The sequence below is a fragment of the Balearica regulorum genome, chromosome 9 (genome assembly GCF_011004875.1).
Source record: "Balearica regulorum gibbericeps isolate bBalReg1 chromosome 9, bBalReg1.pri, whole genome shotgun sequence".
Taxonomy (NCBI): Eukaryota; Metazoa; Chordata; class Aves; order Gruiformes; family Gruidae; genus Balearica; species Balearica regulorum.
Genome location: NC_046192.1, coordinates 16,288,603 through 16,302,513, shown reverse-complemented (window position 1 = coordinate 16,302,513; position 13,911 = coordinate 16,288,603). Strand labels below are relative to the sequence as shown.

At 48.3% G+C, this 13,911-nt stretch overlaps 1 protein-coding gene across 1 annotated transcript in view; it reads right to left on the bottom strand.

Moving 5' to 3' along the window:
- P3H2 (prolyl 3-hydroxylase 2) overlaps nt 1-3,683 on the bottom strand; it is a 75,097-nt gene extending 71,414 nt beyond the window's left edge. The window contains exon 1 of the mRNA XM_075761249.1: nt 2,679-3,683. Coding sequence (XP_075617364.1) covers nt 2,679-3,134 — 456 coding nt within the window. The 5' untranslated portion in view covers nt 3,135-3,683. The remainder of the gene's footprint in view (nt 1-2,678) is intronic.
- Nucleotides 3,684-13,911: the final 10,228 nt, after the last annotated feature.

Below are 13,911 nucleotides of genomic sequence, written 5' to 3'. Positions count from 1 at the left end.
GCTCCCCTTCTCAGACAAAAAGCCAAGCGGATGCTGCAGCCAAGGTCTCCCTGGAGGGCGCGTGTGCCGATGCATCCCAAGCCCGGGGAACATGCCAAAGCCTTGGCACTCAGCCTTGGCATGAGGGGATGGTTCACATCCGAGCGTATGTTAGTGAGAGACATCAGACCTCGTCCTTTGTGCAAGTTCAGGCAAATCCAACGTGGGGCATTTTCTTTTGCGCACAGACTTGTTGAGCCAGATCAAAAGAGCAATCCTGGGAACAGAGCTCACGTGCAGGCAGCAGCAGGGTGAGGATGTGGACAAACCACTACAGGTTGTTCTGTGGGACAAAGCTCATCAGAGTGCTGCTTACAAAACCCAAGAGCATCAGAAAGGGCTAAAGAAAAAGGTATTAAAATAATGAACAGATCTGTTCAAACAGTACCTTCCCTTGACTACAGTGCCCAAAACCTGGGCATCCATACAGATAGCAAGAACATCCCCTAGTCCATCAGAGAGCAGCAATTTCAAAGTGTTAGCATGGATATAAAATCTCCAGATGTTGCAAACGCAAATTAAGATGTCGCACATAAGAAAAAAGACTGTTTTCAACACATTACTTTGATAAGTATATAATGCATTTCTAAATGAGGAAAATAAAAGCCTCAGACCCAGTAGAAGCACAAATGGAAGAAGAGACCATACCCCAAAATCACCTGGATTTTTGTATATCAATTTTACTGAAACGGGAGAAAAAAATCCCTAATTTAGCAGAAAGGTTTTCAATGAGCTTAACACGAGCAAATCTTTGTGACTCCAGGAAAGGCTTTAAGTTCAGGAGAAGAAATCACTTAATTTTTTAGCATGACAAATTTAGTGTCACTTCCCACAGATGGTGACATTACACAGAGCATCTTTCAGGGTAAAGACTGCAGGAAAATTCTGCCCACTTCACTGGGATCTCGTACAAGCCAAATTACAGTCCCAGTTCACTGCCAGGATTTCTTTCAGGAACTCTATGCAGCACACGGACACTAGAGTTTAAGCCAATGCAGTTCTAGTCCCTGACTTGTAAAAATGACATTAAGGCAATGACAGAAAAGGAAGTATGGAAAAAGCAACATAGCTACGATTTTCCAAAATTTTTTAAAATGCAGTAGTTAATGATTTGCCTCTTTGTTCCGCTGCTGCACAGGCACTGCACCAACAGCACTGGCACTGCCTAGGTGTCCTGATTTTCAGCTGGGATAGAGTTAATTTTCACAAGGAGCTGGGAGGGGACACAGCCAGGACAGCTGACCCAAAGTAGCCAAAGGGGTACTTGATACCATATGATGTCATTCTCAGTATATAAGGGGAGGGAGCTGGCCGGGGAGGAGGGATAGCTGCTGGGGGACCAGCTGGGCATTGGGTTCTGGGCAGTGAGCAAATGGCATTGTGTATCACCCGCTTTGTATATTCTTTTATTAGTATTGTTGTTATTTCTCTCTTCTTTTGCTGTCCTATTAAAGCGTCCTTATCCCAACCCACAAGTTTTACCCTTTTTCTTCCGATTCTCCTCTCCATTCCACTGGGAAGGCTGGGGGTGGGGAGCAGGGCAGTGAGCAAGCAGCTGTGCAATACTTAGTTGCTGGCTGGGGCTAAACCATGACACTAGGACAGATGTTTGCTTCTTCAAGTGGAAATGGATTTTAGCAGAATCACCCTCCCCATGCTCTGCTGTGCAGGTCTTCACCTATTAAGTTGCCTATAGCAACTAAAAGGTTATGAATGTGCTCAAATAAAGCAGAAATCCAGAGGGAAATGTTCCAGAAATGTTTTAAACATTCAGCTTGGCATGAAATAAAATTCCCACAGTTTCTGTCCTTACTAGTCATGAACAGGAAGACTTACTACAGGTACCTGGCTTGACAGAGCACAAGTCTTGAACTAAAAGAAAAATACCATTAACTATCCTGACGGAGGGGGAGGTTGTGTTGGAGTGTTTTTCCTTCTTTTTGGCAAGGAAGTTGAAAGAATAACACCATTTTCCTAAGGGAAAGAAACAGCTACAAGGCAGAAGTTACTGGGATAAGAGGATGATACTCAACATGCCAGTGGCTGCTAAGTACTGGCTGCACAGTGTCATGCAAAGTATTTCATATCACACAAGAAGATAAAGACTCGGGCGCCAGTAGCAGAGGTTATATACTTCCCAGCTTCACGCACACTCCCAGCTCCTGGAACAGAGCATCAGTTCAGTTTGTCTGAAAGCAAAACACCTGGGGCAGAGAGCATCAGGGTGATACCGAGGCGGTGGGGTCTGGGGGCTTTTGTCTGCAAACTCTCCACTGAAGACAGATCATTTTCAGAATTACACTTTGTTACACTACAAGACAAACAGAAACATCCTTCCCCAAAACAAACAAACAAAAAAAGAACAGGAGTAAGGCAAGGCTGGACAGAGTCCGAGTTGCCAGCCAGGATGCTCCGTGCCTGGAACAGGCCATGTCCTCTGTCCCAACACATCAGTGAGACTGGGGGCGGGGGCATACCTGGGCGGCTTGAGAGAGATGGAAAAGGGAGACCACACCTGGGATGTTCTGGGAGGATGGAAGAGCGGAAAACCCTTTGGAGGGGGGAGGTTAGGAGGGACGTGGCGGGGGACAGCCCTGCCCGGGGAGGCGGGGGGGGGGGGGGGGGCGGGCGGTGCCTACCTGGATGTAGGCGCGCTGCAAGTAGCTGTAGGGCACCCTGCGCTGGAAGTCGGCGCGCACCTCCTCGGCGGCGCGGTGGCGGGAGGCGGCTCCCAGCCGCGGTTCCTCGCAGCGCCGCACGCAGCCGGCACGCCGCAGCACCGAGCCGAAGAAGGGCAGGTCTCCTCCGGCGCCCGGACCCGGCGCCGCCAACCGCACCTGCCCGCGGCAGCGCCGCCGGCACCGCAACCGCGCGGCCCGCAGCTCCCGCCGGCTGCGCAGCGCCCGCTCCAGGCACCGCGCCGCGCCCGCGAAGTCGCCACCGTAGTACGCTTCCACGCCGCTGGCGTACAGCGCGTCGAAGGGCTCCAGCGGGCCGCCTTCCCCCGCGCACCCGCCGCCCGCCCGGCTCGCCGCCGGCAGCAGCAGCAGCGGCAGTAGCAGCAGGGCCCCCCAGGGCCGGCTCCCGGATGCCATGCCCACCGCACCGGCGGCCCGCGGAATGGAGCCCGGGGGTCCGCGCAATGGGGAGTAGGGGTCCGGTGTAACGGGGGTCCGGGCACCGTGTAGCGGGGCTCGGTGCGATAGGGGCCGGAGGCGGGCTGCAATAGGGGGCGATGGGGTAGGATCCGCGGGTCCGCGCAGTGGAGTCCGCCGCGGTAGGGTCCGGGGGTCCGTGCAACGGGAGCCGGGCACCGTACAACGGGTCTCGGTGTAGTGGGATCCGGAGGTCCGTGCAGCGGGGCGCGATGCGGCAGAGCCCGGGGATCCGCGCAACGGGAGCCGGGCACTGTGCAACAGATCTCGGTGCAGCCGGCTCCGGGGGGGCCGTCCGAGGGGCTTCGCTGCGGCTCTGCCCCTAGCCGGTGGCGGGGCCGCGGCTCGCTGCACGCCCGGCCCTGTGCCGCCCTCCCGCGCCGCCGGCACCTCTTAAAGGGCCCCGCTCCGCCGGCCCGGCCCGCCCCGCCTGCCCCCCCCGAGCGAGGAGGTGGCGGGGGCGGGGTAGGGGCAACCACCGGCCGGGCGCCGCTCAGAGCATCCCCACTCCGCGGCTCGCCCCGTGGCTGCAGGGATTCTTAAATGACGTCGTGAAATTTAAATCGCCCCGGGGTGATTTAAAGGGCAATAGCAGCCTTTCCTCCTTCTTTTCCCGTCCGTGCTTTACGCCTCCTCCTGCTTCCCCACATCCCCGCGGCTGGCGTCGTTATTCCCAGGATGACTTTTGCCTCCCTGTGAGGCTGTTGGTTGGAAGACGTTTTTCGCTGGGTTCTCCACCCCAGTCCCTCTTGCCCCGACAGCCTCCTGCCGCTGGGAATTCTGCAAATAGATCATCTGGGATGGGCACAGTGAGTGGCTGGTGAAGCCTTTTCAGCTCCCAGCTGTGTGGTTTTTACTTCACTTCCTCCAAGGTTTCTCTCTTCCAACGCTGCAAAGCCCTACCCTGCCGAAAGTGTTACTTTTTTCTTTTCTTTTTTTTTTTTTTTGCATGAATATTAAGGCATTCTTGTGATGAGACGTTTGGCAATGCAGCCTGGTGACACACGAAAAAAAATGTTAGTTGGCATTTTAAGTAATCTTAGTGTTGAACACCTGTCAGTAAGAAGTTTTTCATATTAATACAGTTAATTTGGCTGAAATCAGCTGTTCCTGAGTGAGAGGGAATGGGCAAATCCTGGATCTTATTAGGTGCTTTACTGTAAGCTGTTCTGGGCTCGAGTGCTCCAAAGTCTGTGCATACAGAACTGCACTCAGTGGGGTCTCTCACCAGGAATTGTGGACATAGTGATTTCACACGTCAGGAATATCTCTATAGATGTTGTCTATATTTTCACAGATTAAAATAGCTGCGAATGGGAGATGCTTGAAAGCCATTTGGTCCAGGCTTTGTTATTGCATCAAGCCAGATGTTCCTCACGTCATTCTGGGCTCTCCCCTCTGCTTTGCTAGTGGCATTGATCAAATTGTTTCACATGCTGCTGTGTCCAGGATCAGAAACAGGGCTCAGCACCTTTTCCTCGGGCAAGTGATCAGATTATGGAGTCTGGCATAGGACTGTTTCACATAAGAGAAATTTTTTCCCACATGGAAATTTACTAGAGTTCTTGGTGAAGAGCTTTCCCATCTACTTCAACTTTCGCAAAGGTACCACTGGTGATTGCACAAGTTTAGACTAGGAGTCAGCTCTGTCCCAAATCACAGAGAAAAAGCACCCCGCTCCTTGGGTGCACTTTCTGAAGGACGCACCTCAGATGATCTATATAATTCCATATTGTTTCCAAGTCAGCAACATCTCTGCATGCAGCGATAACATTGAGGCCCTGCATAGGAAGGAATGCAGAAAGTACATGAATGGCTGGAGAGAGAATGATGTCAAACAAAATGTTTTATTTCAGATTGCTGCGTTTTCTGATCCAGATGTTGCTTTCATTAAAAATAATTTTTGAAACAGTAAAGAAAAGGTTCTTGGTTCTGATGCCCTGCAGCCCAATTCTGCTGCACTTCCTCCAGGGTTTTCTCTGTAGGCACCCACTCACTCTAGGACCAGACTGCCACTACCCTGGCTTTGCAGTCCTCCTGCCTTGGGTCATGCTTTCTTTGTTCACAAAAGTTTGTGCTTTCCCTCACCTTCATTGCTCCCTAATTGCAGCTCAAAAATAGTCAGCACATACAAGGCACTCAATCCAGGGTATCTCTAGGGCATTTGGTGCAGTTGCTTGAGCAACCACTCTTCTTTTTATACGCCTGCTCACTGCCTAAATCAAAAGGAAGCAACCAGGTGGAAAGTTTCCTGGTCCTCTGATTTGGGGTCTTGTTCTTGCAGAAGATCTGAACCATAACAATTCAGCAGTGCAGCTGCTACAGCCAGCAAGGATGGTCAGCAAGGTGGGCTTGCCTTCTTCGAGTTGGAAAGGAGCTGGGTTTAGAAGCTTTGCACATATAAAGGCAGGGTTTCACCCAGCAGAGCAATTAGTAGTTTAGGATGTTACAACTCTGAATCAGGCCCCAAGATGCCCGAGATATTCCTCATGCCTCTAATGAAAGGAATAATTCTAAAAATGTAACAACTCAGCCCGTGTTCAGATGTTGATCCTGGCCCCTGTGCAGTTGTTTTGAAAGACCTTTTCCTACGTAAATAGATTCATCTGAAGCTTTTTTTTTTTTTCTTGAGGAAAACTCTGATATGTGGGTCAAACCACTGATGATTTGGCAACAAGATAAGAGCAAATTTTAGAATGCCTTTCAAAATGGCTTTTCAACGTGCACTATACAAGCAGACCTAAGTTTCAAGCCTTCTCTGTTTCATTTGAAGATTTGCCTTCGTATTTAATTCATGGACAAACTTTATAATTCCCAAATCAAACACAGGTGACCTCTTCAGCCATGTACCTTAGTGAGAGAGCGAGCTTTGAATCCGATGGAAAAATACAACACAGCCTCACTGAAGGGCTTTGGTCCTTGCCTCATGTACAAAAGTACAAGTTTATTGAATATATCAAAACCATTACTGAAGTACTTCATGATTCAGACCTGAATCCAGACCAAAATTCTGTAGAATGCCTCCATCTACCCATCACCTTTTTTATTCAGGAAGGCGTGGGAGTGATTGTGAATGTCAATAGATGTCAGGAAACGAATACCAAGTAAATAGATGTGCTGCAATAACAATCATGTGCCGCATTTTGGGACTCTCCTAGGAAAAATCCATCATCAGAGTCACATAAAACTAGTCTAGGTTTGAGAGGGGTGAAAGGATGAGTGACCAAGGAGGAATTTTTTTCTGTAAATTATTATTCTTGTTATAGCAAGATGTAGACATTGTAACAAAGCAGGACATGGATGGAGAGAACACAAGATGCGTGCTGGGGATGCCACCCCATCCACTCCAGGTTGTACCTGTTGGTTCTTTGCTGCTGACTTACGAATCTGCTTCCCCACAGGTGTTCCACCGTACATTTGAGCCTGTGTCTGACGCATTGCTGCAGATGGGTCACTGATGACTTGAGGTCAGCACAAGTCAACAGGAGGTCTTCAATTTTTCTTCCTCAACTTTTTTACTTTTACTTCCTTCTAGCAATATTTCTGTAGGCTCAGGACCTGGGAGCAGCTGACTCTTACCGTTTTTTCCCAAACAGACATCTGATCTGTGATTAAATGCTGTATGTTCTTCTTCCTTAAACTACAATCGCAAGAACCTGGAACGTCCTCTGTCCTGGCAGGCATCTTTCCTGACATTTCTCCAAAGCATGTCCATCTCATATCTTGCTGATGAAAGCCTCTTTTTTTTATTACTTCCTCTTGACATCTGCAGAGACATTACCTCTGCAGATGGACAAGATGATTGCCAGCGAAGCTTTGCTTACAATGTTTCTCTAAGTGCATAAACCACTTGTGTATCCTTCCTCACACACAGTGTCAAGGTCATCTCATATCCTCCTTTGCAGCATCCAGTAAAGTTGTCTTGGCCCAGGCTTGTCCACTTCTCTCTCTGCTACACTCCATTATTAATATCAGCCTCGACAGCTCATTCTTTGTCCTGGTCTCGCCTGTCTCTCTGCTTCATTTCATGGGGCTTACTGTGTCTCTGCCTGTTTTGGACAAGGTTTTGTGCTCTAGAATTTGCCATCGCTTCTCTGTTGCAGCACAAACCAAAACCAATTCCCCAAAGCCATCCCTGCAATGATCCCTCCATTGTGCCTCTCAAGGCTTTGGACACATGCTTTAGTTTGCAAGTGCTTTGTGATACACAGAAACCCCTGTGCTGGATCTGTTATAAAAACCTTAATACAAGAGCACAGACAAGTACATCACAAAGCGTGCTGTTGGCACTCAGCAGAGAAATACGATCATATAAATCATGTAAGCAGAAGATCCTTGCGTCTTCCCATGTGTAGGCAACAGTACAACCTTATTAAATTCCAAGTGTCTGTACACTTTGCTTACTCAGAAACTTGGACTCTACTGCTGTTATAAATTAAAAACCAATAAAAATAAAAGTTCAAAAAGTACAAAATACACAACCACAGGCGCACTGGTGTCTTGGAGGGGCTGGCCACATGCCTGTATCTTTGAGCTTGGATTTAAAATACCTCCATGGCCTATGTTATTTAGGATGACAACAATTAATAACACTAAGGAATTATTACATTCTGCTTTACATAGCACTTTTCTTACACTGACAGCATAACAAGTTTTATGTATTGAAAGTTGCTGTTATGAAGGTACCTATAAATGATATAAACTGAGAAAATTTAATCATAGACTCATATGACACAGTTATTTTCAATGCTTAGTCCAGAGTTAATGAGACGTGTGAATGGTTGCATTGTGTAACAGTCTGAACTTTAGCTGTAAGCTGTGGCAGTGTCAGTTTCAGAGGGTGAACAGGGTCTAATTCATGACTGCTGTAATTGGACCAAAGTTGGTGACATTGCCAAAATGATGGGTCAACTGCAGAGTGTGTGCACGCACAGCCGGAGTCTGGCTGTAGCTCTCGGAGGTCCCACACACGGTGAATGGATGGGGGTGGGACAGGCTAGATGAAGTGCCCTGTTTGAGTAAGGTTTGAGAGACAGCAAATTCATCTAGGAGGGGCAGAGCTTCTCTCTGACATGACTTCGGTACCCTGTGGTGGTGTGTGAAGGGAGAAGAAAGACAGGGGGGTGGAGGAGACATGCCACACATAGCGAACCTCCTCTTCTGCCCAAAATGAGGTGGTTGGTGGAGATGAGTGCGTGGATGGAGTGGCCCAGGCTCCTGTGCAGCTGGGGTGGATGTTTGTGGACTCACCATCTCTCCAGGGAAGAGCTCCCCATGAAAACCATAACCATGAAAACCTTTGGGGTAAACATCTGATGGATTTGACTCCCAGGTTTCCTTGTCCTGGCAGCTCTGCTGCCTGCAACGGGGCTGTTCCTGCTGGAAGTGTGAGGACTGAGCTGCTGCGGAGCAAGATAGAGAATCACAGTTTGTGAAAGCGAGATGTGGCCACTGAAGGGGGACAATAGGGAAAATATTCAAGGACTCCTCAAGAGCTGTCTGAAGCAGTTCATATCTTTTAATGGAAATGTCAGAGTCCCCATTAAAATCACTATAATATTCACAAATCCAGTGTGGCTGTATTTTCCTCTGCATGAGCTTGTACTTATTTTTCCTACGCATTAACTCATAATCTGGGCACCTTGATGCATTTATTATTTTTGTCATTCCCTTTATCAGTTCTTGTCTGGTCTGAAAATGCTGTTCAGCATTTATAAAACATTTTAAAATAAGATCATGTGAAAGCCACAGGGCTGCTGAGGCAGCTCAGGTAGATGCTGCATCCCGCTCTGAAACGCAACCTACAAACAGCAAAATTTTATCCACAGACCGTTCTCCCCACGTTGCCCAGCAGTGAGAGACTGGGTCTCCAAGAGTAAATATTTCCTTTCCCTGTAGAGCTCTCCATGTAAGCCAGACCCCGACTTATTGTGGGCAGAAAGAAGGAAGCGTCAGGCAGGGGGAAGGGGCCCACTAGGAGGGCAACCCGACGGCTTGTCGCAGGGGGAAACCCAGCGTCCCGCCTGTGAAATCGGAGGAGGGAAGAGAGCTGCAGGGGAAGCCCAAGAGGCAGAGAAAGTCTGCTGAGGAAATGCAAAACCAGATTTGGCAATGGCAGGACACACGCTGCGGAGAGGAGCTCCCTGGAAGAGGCACGGCTGAGCGCCAGCGGTGATAACCGGGAGCGCTGCCATCCCCGGCAGGACCACAGCAAACACCAGCAGCTCTCGCTGCCAGCGGAGGCAGGGAAGGGGGTCTCACATTGCCAGTCCTTCCCATCCCAATTTTAATTTTTGTGATTCAACAAAAAGGTGGGGGACTGAGAGGCTATAAAAGACATTGAGCTCATTTCTTTCACAAGTATTGGGTTCCCTGTGCCTCCTCTTTCACAGTCCGTCTTTCTTGCACATTAATGCAGTTCTGACTAATCCAACCAAGAGGCGTAAATCAACATCCAGAGCCCAGTCATCTGCAACACCAGGGAAACTGGAAGAAATGGTGTGTAGTTAAGACGGTAGCTCTGTACCTGCTCCTTGATCTCCTCAAAAACCTGCCCTGAGTAAAAGTCAAAAATCTTCATGACAGTAAAGTGATGTTGGGCCAGATCATAGATATACTGTGCATGCAGAGATAGAGGCTCAGAGGTGGTTAAAACTAAATCTACTCCAAAGTGGGTTTGGCTGAATCATTTTTACTGCGAGGTGCTAGGTTTATATGGCAGTAGTTTTCATCCTAGAGAATCCTAAAATGCTCTGCTAACACTATACACATAAAACTCACTTCACTACAGCTGCTAGGCAGACAGGTTCCTGGCACACTGCTTCCCACCCAGATGTGGGAAGGGAATAACCAACCCAGGACATCTCAGCAAAATCCTGTCTTAAGGGAAATTACCCCTGGGAAAGGAAGCAGAACTTGAGTTGTTAACATTTCATGTCGTATGCAGGCCTCTGGGGGTTCTGGTCTCTCCTCACAGATGTAATTTTGGAGGTGGAGTGATGTGCTGCCCTGGGGCAAATGAGAGGAAACACCAAGATTTCAGAGTTGGGCTGTGAGTATGCAACAAATCAAGCCCGTCCGTAGCAGCTACTCTGCATTGCTTGGTACCAGCTTGGTAACACACAGCAGCAGGGGTACCTCCTGCTCCCAGCCCCCCAAGAGCCTTCCCATCAGCCCCAACCAAGAAGCCTGTTTAAAAGGAATCAGGAGACTAAGGGTCTGTGGCCAGCCAAGGTGTGAAGGAGAATGCACCATCATTCCTCCTCTCGCCACATCCTTTGTACCTGTATCAACAACCGGGGAAAGCTGGACACTGCACAGGTACTATGCAGGACCATTCCTGCTGGAGGAAGGTCTGGAAGGGGTCAGTGGAGGAAGGAGACTGGATCTGGTGGCTGAATAACACTGTTATTTGCTGAGTTGCTGCAGGCCAGTGGAAAACATTCATTTTGGGAACAATTCTGCCAATCCAAGCAATGACATGTTCCCTCACTCCCTTTTCTCTTTCCTTCTCTTCCCCTGTGGCCAATTTTTAGGTTTTGTTAAAGCTGAAATAAAGCTGGACAAATTCCCCTGCAGCAGCATATTTACTCTGGTTTCAGAGTGGTATGAATTACAGAAAATTTGGGTATCAAAACTGGGATATGGGGGAGCAGTGGTGTATGGATGCAGAGTGACTCCAGTTTGCTCAAGATCAACACTGAAACCTCTGAGATGAGAATCTGCCTTGAGCTGCCCCGCGCCACCCTCTCCTTCCCTTCTAAGGGATGCCAGCTGGCGGTGGCACTGCGCAGAGTGACTGGAACATCAGCTGGGGAACATATGGCAAGAGCAGTGAATCCAGATGGTGATAATGAAGTGGAGAGGAGCAAATATCCTGTCTCATTGAAGTGTTCCCTATAATTAGAGAAATTGCAGAAGAGAAACACTGCTGAAGAACGGGAAGGCAAATTGCTTCTGTGTTCCCTGTGGTGTCATGCTCTGTGAAAGCTGATGTTGATGCGATTAGTGGCTGTTTCTCCAAGGGCAGCAGAAGTCCTCAGAGGGAGCAGATCCTCGGCACACAAGGTGCTGCGCACCCGGCAGGGAAGCGTGTGGCCTGAAATCACTCGGGAAAGAAACGGCTCTCCTGACTCTCCTCCCTGAGACTTTGCATGGGGACACCCTTTGCTAGGTCAGGCACTGAAGGCGAGTGCGTCAGCAGAGAGGGTGTCACTGGCACGGGCTGTTCACTACGGCTTCAGCAGTTTCTCCAGGGCCTTTTTTAGCTGAGGATGGAATGGGGGGGGGGGGGGGGGGGGGGGCCAGACCTCAGCCTTACTGTAATGACTAAAAATAGATGCTAGTGTGCATTTGCTCCCTCTCTCCTGGATTGCATTACCTTTGGGACTTGTCCAAAAAAAGATTTAGGAAGGTAGCCAAGAGGAGAAGATCTCTGAATACAGTAGCAAGGACTCTGTTTTCCTTACTTTTCTCGTTTCTGTAATATAGCTTTTAGTGAAAAACAAGTAAGCCACAGACAGTGCTGCTTTTGTATCTGCTCCTTGCATCGAAGATCTCAGCTGTTAGAAATTAGAGTGCGGTTACTTCTTTGACCCCTGTAATTTCTGCAGAGAACGGTGATCTGGTCTCACAAGCATCCCCCTGGCCAATCCTTCAGGACTAGGAGTGAAATTTGCTCAGTATGCCAGGCTAAGGGTGCTTTTTGAAGTATATGCCTAGAGAAGGAGCTAAAGGCTTCAGCAACCTTTTGCTGTGTTAATCCATCATACTCTGACAAGCGGATGGCTCGAATGGGCTGGATCCTTTACAGAAGGAGGAGGGAGGTTTCTCATGAGAAGTGGGATTTTAATGGCAAAAGAGATATGTGAAAGCTTTAATCTTTGTTCCAGGGTCTGTTTTTGTTTAAGAAGATTCTGACTTTATTCATCAGGAAAGATTGCTGTGAACCTGGCTTTGCAACTGGCTGGACTGTATATTTATTTCTTTAAACAGCCTCCGTTGTCATACGCCAGGAGGGTCACTCTGAGCAGCAGCTGCTGAAGAGGCTGGCGGGCGCCCCGAAGCAAAGGTCAGCAGAGTATTTCCAAGCAAAGTGTAGAGCATTTCCAAGGGATTAGCAGCCGGTTGGGTGGAGATGCAGTCCTAAAAAGCATCTCAGGAGGTCTTTGGCCGCAGCTGGATGCTGATCTGGGGGTGCCTCATGCCAGTAAGGCTAGTGCTGTTAGGAATGACTACAAGCGTTTGAAACAACACGTACTTGGAAATGCTGGGTTTGACGGTGTTTGAAAGGGGCTGCACAAACAGCCCTGGAGACTCTGTTTCCCCACTGGCTCACGCTGTGATCAAGGACAGCGTTGCTATGATTTTATACCATGCTTTTACCAGCCTCAGGTCAGCTGGCATCTGCAAAGGCAAAATCGAGCCTTTATTCACGGGTGGTGCTCCTGCTACACTAACAACAGCAACACTTAGAGTGCAAATCACTGCATATATGTAAAATATAAAGCTCAGGCTTCACTGTGGCATTTCCCATTGGAACAGCCAGCAGAAACCCTTTTCTGCCAAGAATAAACAGGATGTGAGAACAAGAGGGGGTTCATACCCCATTTTGGGTTCAGACCTCTTCTTGCCACTTTAGTCAAGACAGAAGTTGAAATCTCTTCTCTATGGCAGTCCCTGCAGGGACAGGGCAGAGCATCCTTATAGCCCAGAGGTCTTTCAGATAGAGCTCCAGGCAGACTTTTGAAGCTCAAGACTCAAATTGAGGTAAGACACATGGCACACTTTTGAGGGAACAGGACTCTTACTTCCCTGCTGGCATCAGTCTCCATGCTCACGTGAGTGCTCGCTATGACACGGGTAGACTACAAAATTCTCTTTTGCCACTACAGAAGAAGCAGGCAAAGCAACAAGAGGCCACTCTGAGGGCTCAGAGATGCTCTCAGCCCTTGGATAGAGGTGGCAGAAGAGCTGTTCAGAGGCAGAAGGACAGCACAGCCTGCAAAATTTTCTGAATGCCAGCATAGTAAATACCATCAAATGCCCACGCCCTGCAGCAGAGTGGGTAAAGAGGCAAGTCATTACATCGGATGGAGTCCTTCAGCATTTCATGCAGCCAGGCAAGGATCTAAAAGTGACAGAGCCCAAAGAGAAAAGAAATCAAGGACTATGGAGTATGTGATAAAACTTATGCCCCTTTGGAAGTCTTAATGAGTAGCCAGTCTGCTGTTTTGCAGACAGAAACATACCTTGGGACAAATTATGCTGTTATGTTACAGGATTTTCAACCGCATCTTGTGCTAATTTTCCAAACTTCTGGGATTAGAAGAGTGTATGGGCGATTTTGTACCTAGTTAATTTTATGGAGTGCATTGACTAAGGGTGGATTTATTTTCTCAGCTAGACAATTTCAAACATTGCTTTGTATTTCTTCATTGGGGACACAGGGTACCAGTTTATTGCCTTGTGTAAATTGCTTGTTGTTTTATTGAAGCATAAAAACACTTGGCAAGGCTACAGTGTCCCATTATCTTTCAATTGGGTGGGCAATAATTCCTTAAACAAACACAAAGCCTTATTAAACTCTCAAATACCTAGAAATCAAAACAACTCAAGAACAGGAACGTCCAATATGCTGCAGGTAATGAAGAAATGAATGTGCTTTTTAACTACTGAACACAATTAAATCTGGAAAACCACCCTGAAAGCTAAAATA